At 34.4% G+C, this 15,815-nt stretch overlaps 4 protein-coding genes across 6 annotated transcripts; 1 reads left to right on the top strand and 3 right to left on the bottom strand.

Moving 5' to 3' along the window:
• Positions 1-2,106: 2,106 nt before the first annotated feature.
• On the top strand, positions 2,107-3,294 carry LOC129319775 (probable E3 ubiquitin-protein ligase XERICO). Its single transcript, XM_054964842.1, has one exon. It carries the CDS (start codon positions 2,107-2,109, stop codon positions 2,644-2,646), a length of 540 nt encoding a protein of 179 aa, XP_054820817.1. The 3' UTR covers positions 2,647-3,294.
• A 4,219-nt stretch (positions 3,295-7,513) lies between these two features.
• LOC129320723 (uncharacterized) lies at positions 7,514-8,156 on the bottom strand. Its single transcript, XM_054966288.1, has one exon. The coding sequence runs from the start codon at positions 8,109-8,111 to the stop codon at positions 7,758-7,760; it is 354 nt and encodes a 117-aa protein (XP_054822263.1). The 5' UTR covers positions 8,112-8,156; the 3' UTR covers positions 7,514-7,757.
• Positions 8,157-9,115: 959 nt separating this feature from the next.
• LOC129320920 (uncharacterized) lies at positions 9,116-9,826 on the bottom strand. Its single transcript, XM_054966599.1, has one exon. It carries the CDS (start codon positions 9,779-9,781, stop codon positions 9,284-9,286), a length of 498 nt encoding a protein of 165 aa, XP_054822574.1. The 5' UTR covers positions 9,782-9,826; the 3' UTR covers positions 9,116-9,283.
• A 2,119-nt stretch (positions 9,827-11,945) lies between these two features.
• On the bottom strand, positions 11,946-15,235 carry LOC129320886 (uncharacterized). Of its 3 annotated transcripts, none has more exons than XM_054966549.1 (3): positions 14,579-15,235; positions 13,599-13,848; positions 11,946-13,396 (listed from the first exon to the last, which is right to left on the bottom strand). In XM_054966549.1, exon 3 carries the CDS (start codon positions 13,373-13,375, stop codon positions 12,299-12,301), a length of 1,077 nt encoding a protein of 358 aa, XP_054822524.1. In that variant the 5' UTR covers positions 13,376-13,396; positions 13,599-13,848; positions 14,579-15,235; the 3' UTR covers positions 11,946-12,298. The 3 variants fall into 3 exon arrangements, with proteins under 3 accessions (XP_054822524.1, XP_054822523.1, XP_054822522.1); XM_054966548.1 differs by having other exon boundaries at positions 13,620-13,848; XM_054966547.1 differs by lacking the exon at positions 13,599-13,848 and having other exon boundaries at positions 14,579-15,232.
• Between the last annotated feature and the right edge of the window lie 580 nt (positions 15,236-15,815).

The raw sequence follows: 15,815 nt of genomic DNA, 5'->3' as shown, positions 1-15,815 counted from the left end.
GATTATATAACAGTTATATACAATAACTACTATATAATTTTTGAGTCTGCATAGTAGTTAAAATCAAGATCTAATATTTAGTATATCTTTTTTTTTTATTTTTTTGAGAGACTATTTAACAATTATTTTAAAATAACTGCTAAATAATTTTAAAATTATATAACAATTATTTTAAGTAACTGTTAATTGTTAAATAACTTAATTATTTTTTTAAATCAAAAAATTATATAGCAGTTATTATAAATTAATTGATATATAGTCTGAGATTATTCGGCAATTATTTTAAAATAATTGTTAAATAATTCTATTTAAAACTTTTCAACCGTCTTCAAATTTCATATGTAGTTGGTTTTGAAAGAAAAAAAATTGAAAACACCCTTCTCTCCCAAAAAACATCTCCCCTTTTTTATGAAATCTCTTCCAATCACATCCTGAATCCTTTTTTTGGGCACGTCACCGCCGTTGAACGCTTGAAAAATATCATCACTGTCGCTATTGGTCATCGTCGTCATTTTTGTTTGTTTAGTGGTGGATCTCACTTCTATTGTGATTCTCTTATCTTAGGTTGGCATTTCTCTCCCTTCCCTCATTAATTCTTATTTGGTGGGTGGTTTAATTATCTTTTTCCGTCATTTGCATATTGGGTGTCTTTATTTTAATTATTCTATGACTCTATACTTGTGCATTATGTATGCCTTCCATTGTGCTTTCCTTCTGTGTGACTTGAAGGTTGTGGTGGCTATCCTGAAAGCTGCATTGAAAGCATGGTGGTTACCCCAAAAGTCCTATCTAAGGTTTAAAATGTTCAAGCAACCCCCTCCACAAGGCACCATGACATGTTGGATCATTATGCAAAATTCGATGATAGCATAATGGTGTGGTTTGAGAAGAAAATTTATGATAGTGTCAGCACTTAGGATAGCATCAATAATGAGATTGCAGGAGAGGTACAACCAAATAACTGCTATATGGACACAATTATTTAGCGGCTATTTCAAACAAAAAAAAACTGTTAAATAGTTTCTGAACAAGCAGGTGAAAATTGATCAAAATTGGACAAAATTATTTAACAAATTTTTTTAAATAACTGTTCAATATTGTGCAACTATTTAGCAGTTATTTTAAAAAAATCGTTATATGTTTATTGAATGGTTCATTGAAACCAAAACTAAAAAAATTTATTCAATGTTTTTTTTGTTGTTGTAAACAACCACCATGTATACCTCAATTATAGTAGTCCCTATATTTAGATGGGGCCTGAATATATAGTCATTAAAATCATTATATATCGATAAAAATAACTGTTATGTAGAACATTGTTTTAGTATTAAATGGATTCGAGCTTGTAAGAAAACTGTTGCATGCATCCGTTTCATCCAACCAAAAATAAGTGATAATCTGGGTGTTCCAAAACCAAAATGGAGTAATATGGAATGTGAACAGAGATACAAGAGATTAGAATATGAAATATCGTCAAAATTATTCATATTAAGAGATATTTAGTTCGTTTGAAAAAATATATTTTATTTTGATCCCATCCGTCTAAATGTGTATTTCACTAGATAGATATTCAATTAAAATGATAAACTAGGAAATAATAAAAGTTATGAGCTATAATAATTCTCCGTGTAATTTCTTTTTTCCGCTTTTTCGTAAATGATTTTACATAAAAAATTTAATTTAATTTAATTAGTACTTCTCCGCGAGCGTTTTAAATATCAAACTTATCCATAAATTAAATGAGAAATGACGTCGATGATATCATTTAATTAAGGTCCTGCGTGTCAACCAAATGGCAAGGGAGCATAGATTTTGATTTGCGTCGGGGCGTTGAGATATGACAGAGTCGAAGGTGTTGGAGCCTTCCGGCTGTCTAATTGCATATTAGAAATAATTAAAGATGGTCCATTTGACAATGGACAGCGAAGACGAATGTCTAAAGAAGCTATTTTGTCTCCAAATATCTAGTTAATATGAATATGGCTGGGAATCCAATATATCCATATCCAGCGTATGATGAGTGTAAATATTCGAGCAACATGATCATTTAGATAAATTGACAATCCAAGTAAGTGGGATGATGAAGGAAGGAAAGGAAGACAGAAGATGAAGAGAGAGATCAGGAAAGTTCCAAAATGGGGAAACAAGGGAGCGGTGAGGATGGATGCCAGCAGGCAACATCAGTGTGGCGGCCGGGGTGCCCCATCGCATTCTTCGCCACGTGTTAACACTTCCTCCGTGTCCGCCATCCTCTCCCTTATTTATATCTCTCAGCCATCTGCTGAGAATCAATGTATCAACGCCGTGGGGCTGCTTCCGGTGCTGGTCATCAACACCGTCGTACCAGTGGCTCTCCTGAAGAACATCCTCAGGTCTCTTCTCCAACTGGTCGGTGCCGCCTGTGCCTATTCTACTGACCCTGACGACGATGACCAATGCTCTGTTGCCAGAAGGAGGGTGTCCATTACTCAGTACAAGTTCATGACTGACTCCGCCATGGCGGACTGCTGCGTCTGTCTGTGTGCTTTCCAAGGCAGCGAAGAGGTGAGTGAGCTGTCTGGCGAGCATTTCTTTCACACAGCTTGCTTGGACAAGTGGTTCCTTAACAGACACACCACGTGCCCTCTCTGTCGTTCCGCTTCTTAGCTCACCCTTCTGTCTCTGTATTTCACGTCTAGCTTTTCAAACGACATTACACCAACTTGCGAGACTGTCGATCGCTTCTGGTTTGTTTTCCATGTGCATCTCTAATCCTCAACAAATTACCATGCTTAGGACTATGAGTCGTTGCGAGTGGGTCTCAGCTACCTCGTCTCAATACGTACTTCCTCATTCTGTGTGAAGAATGCTGATTATTTTAGGATTTGAATATTTAGAAAATGTCACCGTAGTAAAACGCAACCTTTGTGATGTTTAACCGTGATGCCGCTGTGTTTTATCTAATTAGTAGCTGAAAGCAACTCTTCTTTCCATTTGTAAGGTTCAATTTTTGGATTAATATTTCATTTTACTAAAATTAGTTTTAAATCACCCAAACAGATAAACATGAAAAGTATATCTGGAGAAAATCTCATTGGGTCTTCGAGCATCTAATTGGTGGCTACATACATGAAGAGAAGTAGAATTATTACATGTTACGCTGATCCTATAATAACAAAATTCTTTGTTTTACCCGAAACATGGACAGTACAGTGCCGCAATAAAATTAAAGGTACTCGCATAAATGCCTAAAAGCTTTCCTTGCGGTCGTGCAAATGAGTGGTCTCTATCTTCTTACCTCATATAACTGCATGATAAGACTCCAACTCGCGCATGATCTATCATCACTCCAATATCTTAGCTATTTATAAAATAGTGTTAATCACTTAATGATACAGTGATGTTTAATAATTCTTCCGTAAACATTATGCACATGACAAAAAAAATATTATGTTGGAAGTAGTGGAAATTAAAATAAATATTGAAATTAAATGACATCGTTGGTATACAAAAATGTTAAATTCCCCCTACTCTTTGAAAAGATAATTCATTGAGAAATGAGCAGGTTTATAGAAAAAGGTCAGGAATAAATATGGATATTGATACATAAAATAATATTAATATTATAATATAAAATTTTTGAGAAGTTATATTAATCATGACTAATGAATAATACTAACCTCCGTTTTAAATTATAAAATATTTTTTTAAAAAAATTCAATGTCTTAAAATATAAGGCATTTAAAATAAAATTTAATGATGGTTCTTTCAATATTACCCTTTCCATTATATTATCTTTTCAATATTTTTTAAATAAAGTATTAAATAAAAAATATTTTTAAAATTTATATTTTTATATAAAAAATAAAATTATTAAATATATTTAATGAGTTTTATTTATAATTTGAGATAGTGAGAGTATAATTTGTTTTGAAGTTTGTGTAAATACACGTGGTTCAAAACATAGGATAAATCCAATAGATCATCCTAAGAGCCAACTCTACGAAACTTCATCCTCATAAATCGTAACAATTTTTCAAAGAAATTAATCGATGTGCTGACCTTATGGTACACAAGACATCATTGGATAATTTCGATATTTGTCTTTTTGATATTCTGCCAATTAATTGTATAAGCTTTATGGCTTCTGATCTTACCTAATTCCGATCTTTGTACGGTTTTACCATAGCCTTATATTTAAAAAGAATAAATTATAACAGTTGGCTGTTTGTTGAAGATTCCCCAAGGCCCATCTTTGGTTGGGGGATGCCTCAGTTGTTGTTCATATCATCATCATGATTATTGATGAACAAGATGATTTAGCTTTTATTTTTTTAATTATGATTGAAAAAATCAAAACTTTTATCTTTCCCATATAATTAATGACAGAAAAAAAAGCTTTTATAAAACCCTTTTCTTTTTATCTCTCGCTGTTGCGGACAATTTTGGAAGTATTTTTTATTTTAAAATATAAAAAATTTAATAAAAATAAGATTTTATTGACAACATCTTTTTAATAATATTACCCTTCAAGTGAAAACAAATTAAAATAATTATAGCATAGTAGTGATCAATTGTGAGAAAGAGTGATTGAGTATAAGTTAAAATTAGATATTAGTATTTTGATAATCAGTTTGACTTCATGCTAAGTAGGTAACTACAGAAGCAATTTGGTATTAATGAAAAAATATTAATGCAAAGATAAAAATTATACATGATTTTTATTAATTTAAAAAAAGATTATGATCATGTATTGAGAAAAGTACTTTGGAAAACTTTGAAAAAGAAAAGAGTTTAGGTTACCTATATTAAAGCCATTAAATATATGTATGAGGGGACAACAATTTGTATAAAAATATTTGGCAGTGAAACAAAAAACTTTTTTATAAAGATTGAACTACATTAGGGATCATTTCTAAGCCCTTATTTATTTGACATAGTTCTAGATGTTTTGATTGAACATATTTTAGAGAAAATCCCTAAATACATGATTTTCGTGGATAATATAGTTCATATTACAAGGACAAGAGAAGTGATTAACTGTAAATTTAAGTTATGAAAGAGGACATTGGAGTTAAAAAAAATTTGCCTAAATAAGAGTAAGACATAATATTTATTTACATTGTAATTTTGATAAAATATTAGTTGGTAATAATTTGAAAGTGAAATTGAAATATTAAATTATATCTCAAGTAGAAAAGTTTAAATATTTGAAAACTATTATTCAACATGATGGATAAATTGAAGGGGATATTATACATAGGATATAACTTGAGTGGTTTAAGTGAAAAAAGGTTAAAGGAATTATTTGCAATCATAAGGCACTTAATAAATTTAAAGAAAAGCTTTATCAAACTGTTACAAGACTAACTATATTATATGATAATGAATGTTGGGTTTTAATGAAACAGTAAGAGCATAAAACTAGAGTAACAGAGATGAGAATGTTAATATGAATGTGTGGATATATATGTAAAGATAAAATCTAAAATAAGCATATACATAAAAATGTTGGCGTAACACTTATTGAAAAGAAAATGATAGAAAATCATTTGAGATGATTTAAATATATACAAAGAAGAGAGTAGGAGGCACTAGTCAAGAGGGTGGAACATGTAACTTTGAGCTAGTAAATGAAGGCCAAATAAAACATTTAATAAACTTAAAAGAAATTTTTATCAAACTACTATAAGATCAGCTATATTTTATGATAGTTGGGCTTTAACGGGATAACAATAGCATGAAGTTGAAATAGCAGGAATGAGAATGTTGGGATAAATGTACAAATATATATGTAAAGATAAACTTCAAAATGAGTACATATGTGAAAAAGTTAGTGTAGCACCTATTGAGGAGAAAATGGTAAAATAATTGTTTGAGATGGTTTGCATATGTATAAAGAAAACCGCAAGAGGCACCGATGGGTAAAGTGAAACATATAATTTTGAGCCAATAAAAAAAGGCCAAATAAAACACTTAATACACTTAAAGGGAAGTTTTATCAAATTGTTATAAGACCAACTACGTTATATGATAGTGAATGTTGGATTTTAACAAAATAGTAAAAACATAAAGTTGTAGTTGTAAAAATAAGAATGTTAAGATGAATGTGCTGATATATATGTAAAGATAAAATTCAAAATAAGCACATACATGAAAAAGTTGGCGTAGCACCTATTGAGGAAAAAATTGATAGAAAATCATTTAAGATAGTTTAGATATATACAAAGAAGACCACAGGAGTCACCAATGAGAAAGGTGAAATATATAACTTTGAGCCAATAAAGGAAGGCCAAATAAAATACTTAATAATATTAAAGAAAAGTTTTATCAAACAACTATGAGACCATTTATATTGTATAGTAGTGAATGTTAGGCCTTAATAGGATAGTAAAAGCACAAAGTTGAAATAACATAGATGAGAATGTTGAAATGAATATGTGAATATACATATAAAGATAAAATTTAAAATGAGCACATATGTGAAAAAAGTTAGTGTAACACTTATGGAGGAAAAAACGATAAAAAATTGTTTGAGATGATTTAAACATATAAACAGAAGACCACAAAAGATATTAGTGAGGAGAGTGAAATATATAACTTTAAATAGTAAAGGAAGGCCAAATAAAACACTTTTCAAAGTTATTGACCAAAATCTTAGTCAACAAAATTTTCAAAAGCTTGATGTATGATAGACCACAATGGTATTATACAATTCATATATACAATCCCACCTAATTAGATAATGTTTGTTGTTGCTACTGTGTTGTAGTGATCAATTGTGTATGTTTAAAATTATATCAAATAAAAAGCATTTCTAAAAGTTTATATTTTTTTTGAAAAAAAAATTTATGAAGTGTTGTTATTAAAATTTATGGATATATGTAATTGACATGTATAATCCTGGTTCAAATTATAACTTAGAAGGAAGGAGTACTATACACACACATGCATCTTCCCTGAAACATATTCTTGTTTTGAGCTTTGGGACGTGGAACGAAACGCGCCCTATTTACTTCAAGCCCAGAATTTTCTTTGGTTCAATCATCAAAACATGGTTGGCTTGCGCGGAATTGCCTTCTCATATGTTTCCATCTCATAAGATGGAGAGGAACACTGGCCACCTTATTCAACACGCCTGCTTCAACTGCCCGATCTCGTTGATGTCGACTAGCTCTCTCTCTCTCTCTCTCTCTCTCTCTCTGTGTGTGTGCAAAGATGTCGACAAGCTCTCTTAAACTAGTCATTCTAATATTAATATTGATCATATTTTACATTATAAAAGACAAAGGAGGACCTTGTGTTATGTTTGGAAACCAGGATAATTAAGATTTAAATCTTTGTCTAAAAAACTAGTCGTTGAATACATTTGGAAAGCGACATGCAAAACTGCAAATGCTACCGGGAAAAGAGATTTCAATTCCATCAGCAAAGCGTTCGAGACCCACCCAAAAAAAAAAAAACAAACAAACAAACAAACAAACTACTCTATGGGGCTAATAAAACTTCAACAAGTACCACAGCACAGAGCATCTGGCTTAAATAATTTCTATTATGAAGCTGCAATCCTCTGCGGTAAGAAAGGTACAAGTAGAAGCCATTTTACAATAGTCACACAAGAGGTATCGGCAAAACACACTACAACAGATGACGACCCGTAGCAATGGAAATTCTCCGGATAACAGTAAAGTGAGGGTTTGCTGCATTATTTTATGGGGAATTAGGGAACTGAGAGCTTATTTATACAGTCGCGGCAGGATGAATCCCACGAGTGAGGATCAGAAGGGCCTCATGGACATTAGCTTGGTTAAGCAGATCCTCCTGTGCTCTAGCTGAATGAAGGTCTCGGCCTCTTGGTCCACGTCCTCGTTACTATTATGAGCTCTGTGCCTCAAACGATCAAGAGCCCTCTCTGTCTCTGCCAAACTCGACGCTTCTACTTCTGCAACGCCCTCCTCCTTGTTGCTCTTCAATCCCACCTGATGAGAACGAGGACTATAATGGCTCCTTCTCGCCTCTGCCTCTCCTACGCCCTCGTACTCGTAGTCCTGGTAATCGCTGGCTGGGCTCCGCTCGTACACCTGACGATGGTGATGGTTTCTCCTCTGGCGATTGTTGCTGTGATATGCCATTTTGATATTAATCTTGGAGGTGCTCTGTCTGATTAGATTATGGAGATTTATCATGTTTTTACCCATTTATTTATAGTTTACATGTACAGCTAGGCTTTCTGTATTATCCCTTATGATAAGAGTGAATCTAATACCTCTCCCGTTTGGCCAAAACTTTGAACAAAAAGAAAAGCCACCACCTTTGTTGAATTCAATGGAGACGGCGATTCGTTTCTCCTTCTACTTCTCTGCCACAAGGAGAAATCAGACGTTTACTTTCTAGCTTCTGGGGAATATAAAGGTGCCCCTGTTTCTCGATTCATTGATTTGAAAAAAATGATTGGGGCAATTTTATGTGGACAGTCAAATCCTTGAAGTGTAAAATAAGGATTAAATCGCCAACAGCATTTGGCACATGTAGTGAATGAAGTCCTCCAAGAAATACTCTCGTCATAAGAATTTTATTTGGCAGAAATCCCTTCTTATCCCCAGAGCGCAGTAATCCTAAGGGTTTCGTAGCCACTCTTTTTTCAACAATCCTTGTCACGAAAAGGGTGGGATATCAATTAAGAACTGCTGAAAAACTTTCATATTAATGAAGGATTATTTGTTGTCAAAATTAAAATGAATATATGTTAATTTTTTTATTCTTTTATCAATAAGTATATATTCAGATTTTAACAATAACCAATTTAAATTAATGACAGTCCATTTGGATTTTGATAACAACTAATTATTAATTTATATAAATTTTTTTTAACAGTCCTTTATTGCTATTTTTCAAAAAAGAAAAAAAATCTTAAATAAAGCATCAGTTAAAAATTTAAACTTGCCAGAAATCCAAAATAACTGAAGGCTAAGTAATTTCTTTAGCTAACGTCACTTTTTTCCTAATATCCTATTTAATTTTATGTAGAAACATAATCTTAATCACGTTAAACTAACTCAAGCGATTGGATGAATGAGGTTTATGACTTATCCATATACAAACCTCAGTACAAGAAAAAGAGAATAATCTGCAGATGTTATTATCAAATGCCCCACTAGAGCACATTTTTTATTGATTAGCATGATAAGATAGATATTACATGGACTTGGTGACAAGCACGATCAAGTGAAAGTTTATTAGATTCTGAAACAAAGCAAGTAAGAACACATTTTACGGTGATAGTGGGATTGATGAAGATGACGTGCTAGACACCCTTCACTTCCCACTCAACCTTGTGAAACCTATTGTTCATGTTCCCAGCATAAGGGTTAGCACAGAAGCCATCACCGCCACCCCAGTTGTGGTGCTTGTATCTCATTTCATCCACCTTCACGTTTTCTGCATCGCCATGCATGTCATATCTATTTACCTCCGAGAAATGTCCAGGTCCATGCCCTTGGTGGTGCGGGTGCTTTGACCTGTTTGAAAACATAGGAGCCCCTCCAAAAGAGAGCTTATGGGCGTCGGAGAAATGGCCATGGTGGCCAGTGGAACCATGGTGGCCTTCCTTGAATATGCCCAGGTGTCTCTGGAAGTCACGAGAATCAATACAAGCACCATTTGTCATTTGCATTCCTGGGAAGTGGTTGTGATGGCCGTTCCTTGAGCTCCAAGTCTCCTGATGAACCTCATAGCTCTCCTCTTGAGCCTCACTACCATAATATTGGTGCTGTTGAAACCCATGGCTTCTCTGCATCTGCATTTTCTCGCTGGATATTATCAGTGGTGGATCGGGATGCTGAATTCCTATCAAATGTGTGCCTTTTATAGGCGTGGTTAGTAATTTGTTATCAATGCGCATCATTTTTAAATTTGGCCCTGTCTCGTCAGGCATATATTTCACACTCCAGTGCTGTGCGTGTTCATTATTTTAAACGAATGGACAGTAGACGATCGCTCTGTATTATTCCCCTTGGCTTTAATGCTTGAAAATAATAATTGAACAATGGTGACCTTGCAAGCTAGCAACTGCAGGAGAGGCATCATATTCCGTATGATGTGTGAATCATATTCTTCCACTTTGATTGAGAAAGCTGAGTATGTGCACCAGGCACAATGACTAATCTCAGCCCCATCGCGGCTGTGTGCTGATATTTACTAAAAAATAATGTTTTTAAAACCGAATCGGATATTAAACCGAAAAGATTAACGGTTCACAGTTTGCATGGTCTAACGGTCGAACCCATGACGTAATAATTAAATTAAAAAATTATATATATATATATATATATATAATAATTAGAAATAAATATGAAATTATTACTTAACTTAAAAATAAAATTAAATATTTTAAGTTTATCATGACTTAATAAATCACATAATGCAATATAACATCAATGATTAAAAAATTGCTCATTTTTAACAAAATTGACAAAAATAAAAAAAGGGCATTTTTTGATTAGTTTGGTTTTTAAAAATTGAAACAGGTTCCCGACTTAATTTCGGTTCCCAATTTAACCACAGTTCAAAGCTACCCAATCAGGCCCAACTTCCCAAGCAATTTTTTGGCTTGACCAAACCGTTAACCTGAGTGGTCGACGATCCAACCTATCCGACTGTTCAGTTTGATTTTTAAATCATTGCTAAAAAGGAAATATAACTAGGGAAAATGACAAAAAAAATTTAAAAGGAGCAATTAATTAAAGTTAAGTTCTAAGTGTCAAATTTTAAGAATTTACAACTTAATGTCTCAATTTTGTAACTTCGTTATGATAAATTTGTAACTTATATTTTAAATTTTAACAGAAAAAATAATTTTTTTGTTAAAATTTAAAAAATAAGTTATAAATTTATTATAACGTAATTGTAAAATTAAGAAATTGAATTACAAATTTTTTAAATTTGACATTTAAAACCTAACTTTAATTAACCATTTTGAGACTTCTTTATTCTTCTCCCAATATTACTTATCTTTGTATGCCATTGATAAAAAATGGAACGCTCTGATTTGATATATAATCCTTGCATGCAAAGAATTTTATCCGCCGGTAGATATGATAATTCTTCCTTTTTAAGAACAAAAAATGAGAAAATTAAAGATCCTTTCTTCCGGCATTATTTCAGTGGCTGAAATGAGTTAACATGCAGAGCCCTGAGATTAGATTAGTTGCTAGAAGCACGATTCTTTCCTATACGATCACTTCCATCAAAACCTACTAACTAAATCACTGGTTATGTTCTGCAGAAACTCTTATGCTCCGGGCATTGTTTTTCATCTTAAATCCCAATTAATAAAATGGAAAATAAAAAACCCAAGACTGAAGCTCACAAAAAGAGATCCATGCTGAACCTTGCTCCCAACATCTCGTTAAGCGACTGCGACCCTACTGGTAAAATGGACACGTCTTAATGCAAATGAACTTTGGTCCAGTGAAAATTCTCCTAATTCTAACTATGACAGCAACCGTAACATTTCATGCATTGCAGGAAAATTCTAAACCACAAAATCAAAACTATGGAGGTCTTTTGTGATTGTGTGAATGCTATTTTGCTAATAATATGGAACAATCATAATTATCATCCTTTCTTTGATATCATTTATACGACTAGACTGCTTTTACATAGACATTGGTCCGTCAATTTTAATTGTGTTTAAAGAGAAGAATAGGATGGCTGATTTCATTCTTAAGTAAGCTCATAATTCTACTTTTGATGTATGCTTTTTTGATACCCCACCCTTTTAGTTAGTTTTCGTTGGGTGGTTGGCTTGATTTATTTGGCTTCTCTTTGGCGCCTGCCTTTGTAGTTCTGTATGTATCCTAATTCTGTTAAATGTTAGCTTCCCTTGATATTAAAAAAAAAAAAAATCTAAACCACGTAATCAGATATAAGACACGCATATACAACATATAAATGTTCAGCATCAATTAGGCAAAAAAATTAATAAATAAGTAAATTTGTCTCCGAAACAAAACCGCCCAAAGGGGAAAAGGTGCTGAACTTAATAGAGTAAAACTATACTATGTATCTCCCGGGGATAAGCCACGAACAATAGAGTAAAACACAAGACAGTGCTCCCCGACTCTAAATTATGTACAGAGTCCCCAACCCCAAGAACCAAAGAATTTGTCAGAACTCTCAATGAACTCTAAAAAATTATCACGAGTGGCACCAGGTCATCAATACTTCTGTTAAAACCCCAATGAAAAGTCCCAAAAGCTACACGAGCCATAAGATTCACAACAGGCAGGTATCACAAACTCCTTCCCAAATCCCAAGATCAACGGCCCTCCCTTATACAATTTCCAGGCAGGAGAAATTTATACTTCTCAGCATTCTCCAGAAGGTAAGCAGGAAGATGAACAGCAGAATAGGAATGGGGTATTGGTCCCATTTTACTGATGATTTCCTTGAAGGTGTACTCCTCCGGAAGCATGTCAAATAGATCTTCCCCCTTGCATATTATTTCCTGAATTCTTTTGGGATCCAAATAATGAGAGAACCTCACTCTATCATAATGGCTATAAGCTTTCATCTTAAAAACAAAATCACTGATTCGGGGAAAACAAAAGCTACAATGCCAACCAGAATCTGCCAATAGGTCATCAGACTGGCGATAATGTGCATACCTTGTCTTGCCACTCTGGTATCTGTGCACTGAAGCCCTCCAGCTCTTATCATCCACATGAAACTCAAAAGAATAAAGATAATTCTTCAGCTGAAGATGAAGAATCGAAGGTATGTCATCACACCACCTCAAGAGATTGATAGTGTGAGCACTTGGTATCTCATCAACATCAGACATGATCAACAAGTCATCATCCGAAATACCAGCTATTTTAAGGAGCTGATCCAATGCTACTCGCTGATAAGCCTCCTCAATAAATGGGTTTTCGCCTTTCTTAAATCTCCCACCAACAGTCCCATAAGTTAACCGAGGCTCAACAAATCTAAACTGCTCCCTGTTGCTACTAAAAACCAGAGGTTTAGGCAATCCAGTGAATGTAGAATTTGACTCAAGGAGAACAAATTCTGATACATATGGGTACAGTTCCCTCCAGCGTAAGGTAAGCAACTCCAACTCATTACTGAACAACACGGCATCATAAACTCGTCTTGGGTACTCACGAATTCCCCAGCCATGAAGTCTGCAAAGGCTCTCCATTGTCACATTTTCATTATAGTAGTGTGGGATGACATTGAAAGGCTTGGGTGGTTTTTCCCACAGTGGCCGCAGAAAGTAAGAGATTTTCTGCCCATGAATGTAGATCCCCAAGATGCACATCGGGACAACAGCAAAAAGAAATATGTAGGTTTTTACATCAAAGCCACGCAAAATGCACCGGATTCTTGTCATGCCTGAAACTTGACTTGATTCCTGCATATTAAAACAAACATACAAGAAAATCAGTACACCTTTACCAAATGAAAGACCATGAAAATAACTTGAAATTTCTGCAAACAAATTAATTCATAACAAAAATTCCAACACTCTGTCCATTATATTAATTAATCAAACAAAATAGATATAATTAAGAAGTTAATGGTAGAAAATCGATTGAGATGGTTTGGGCATGTACAAAGAAGACCAAGGGAGGCACCAGTGAGAAGAGTGGAACATATAACTTTGAGTCCGATTAAGAGAGGTAGAGGAAAGCCTAAGAGAACAGTCTTGGAAGTTGTTGAACGTGATCTCTTAATTAATAATATTCCTAAAAGCTTGATAAATGATAGAGCACAATGGCGTCTTGCAATCCATGTAGCCAACCCCACCTAGTGGGATAAAGGCTTGTTGTTGTTGTTGTTGTTGTTGTTGTTGTAAGAAGTTTTCTGTAGACAAGAGGATAGATTAAAGGTAATTTTAATCACAAAGCCTGAGCTGCATTATGAAGAGATTTGAGGCATGCAACAACGACAACGACCACAAAACCAAAATTCATCTCGTAAATGTGAAGATTATTTTGCAGCCACTCTAATTCCATTAGCAATAACACATCTCTGCCTCCCCCACAAAAAAGGAAAAGAGGGGGAGAAAAGTAGGAAACAATGCTTTTTGTGTGTATTTTTGCCGTTCACCACATTACATACGAAATAGTCAAGTAGAGTGCTAAAAATAGATCAGCCAGAGGTTAAACACAATTTTTTTTTAAAAAAAAAGAGCTTCCTAATTCTAATAACAGACATGTTGAGATCACCGTCCATATCCACACGGAGAAGAAGAGCAACTCTAAAAAGATATGGCCTTGATCAGCCACCGACAGATTACTCTGCATTCATGGGTGTCTGACTCAATATCGAACTATCTACCAACGAAATTCAATCCCAGATAAGACAGTAAAGGCCATGATTTCTATGGAGCGCGAGTTGAAGTAGTGAATTAGAATGATAAAAGATCCAGATAACCATCCAATTTGGTTATTTCTAAGAAACCAAAGACACCCAGAATAAAAGAACCAAGTAATTAAAAGGATAAAAGGAAGAATAGGAAAAACAAAGGGAAGATCGATGTATTTAGGAAAAGCATACAAACTGAGAAAGTAACACAAAAAGTACAAGATACCTGGCCACAAACATCGCCGCACAAATCATCGGTCTTCTTAGGGCAGTATTGTCCTCCAGATTCTCCCATCATCCACCACATTTTTCCGTTTATTCTAATAGGCGCGAGTCCGATGCTATCCGCGACCCAATAAAAACAGATCAAGCTTCGACCAAAAATTACCAGAACGTTCGATCGTTGCTCCGTAACCGATAACGCTGTGTAATGCGTATCCAGATTCGATCCCGTTAACTTCCCCAAATAGAGAAGCACAAACCCTTCGCAAAAACTATTCAAAACAAAACGGTACTAGGGATTGCCTTATAGACGCAGAATGCGAAAGGAACGAAAATCCTTACAAAAGAAGAAACGTGTTGTCTCCGCGGGACAAGGAAAAACAAGATAGGGATAGATGAAGGAGGAAAACGCAAAAATAGGATTAGGACGGTGAAGGTATAGCCTTTCTGGTGAGGGTGGCAGTTGCAAAAGTCTTGCAGAGACACAAAGACAGAGACGAAGCTTTCCTTTTCCCCACCTCCTCGTCTTGATATTCTTCAGCGGTTTTCGGCAATGCTTCGTTGTATGCTTGTCCACCACCTTATAAAGGACGAGCTACTTAACTCCGAATGAAACTCGGAAATAGGGATGCTGAGGGGTGTTTACGTCATTCCGAAACGAGTGTGATACCTAGTCTCCACGCGCTTCCTTGACTGGCTCAAGACAAAGTAATTCAAGTAACAAACTCTTTCATTGTATTGGGGAGGGCAATAGCAAAACAAGCAAAGCAAAAGTAAAACGGAAGGAGTCTGGGACTCGGGGAAATTGAAGTATCGTATTGGGTGAGCTGAGGAACCAAACGGAGACACGTGGAATCCGAACGAGGGGCAATTGGAGTTAGATAGAGCGCGTTTGGATTAGTCCACCTCTATAAATGAGGTGGCACTTGGCTGTGAAGTGGCCCCCACCACGAGCTTCTGTCCTCTTTTTATGTCCGTTTGATTCCTGTGTGGGCCATCCCTTCCTTCTCCGCCCCCACCATTATAACGTCTCCAAAAACGCACTCAATATTTATCTTTTTTTCTTTTTCAAATAAACTCATATTATTTAAATTAAAATATATTTTTATTTTTTTAATTTTATACAAAATTTTATTTTTATTCTTTAATTTTAAAAATTATTTTTAATTTTTTAATTTTAATATTGTTAGTTCCATTAAAAAAATATTAAACTTTTAAATATCGATAAAACGTTTTCAAAT

Source organism: Prosopis cineraria, unplaced genomic scaffold (genome assembly GCF_029017545.1).
Source record: "Prosopis cineraria cultivar Desert tree isolate PC_DT_omini unplaced genomic scaffold, ASM2901754v1 PC9, whole genome shotgun sequence".
In the NCBI taxonomy this organism is placed as follows: domain Eukaryota; kingdom Viridiplantae; phylum Streptophyta; class Magnoliopsida; order Fabales; family Fabaceae; genus Prosopis; species Prosopis cineraria.
The sequence above is the reverse complement of the archived record's forward strand: the minus strand, read 5'-3'. Positions and strand labels throughout refer to the sequence as shown.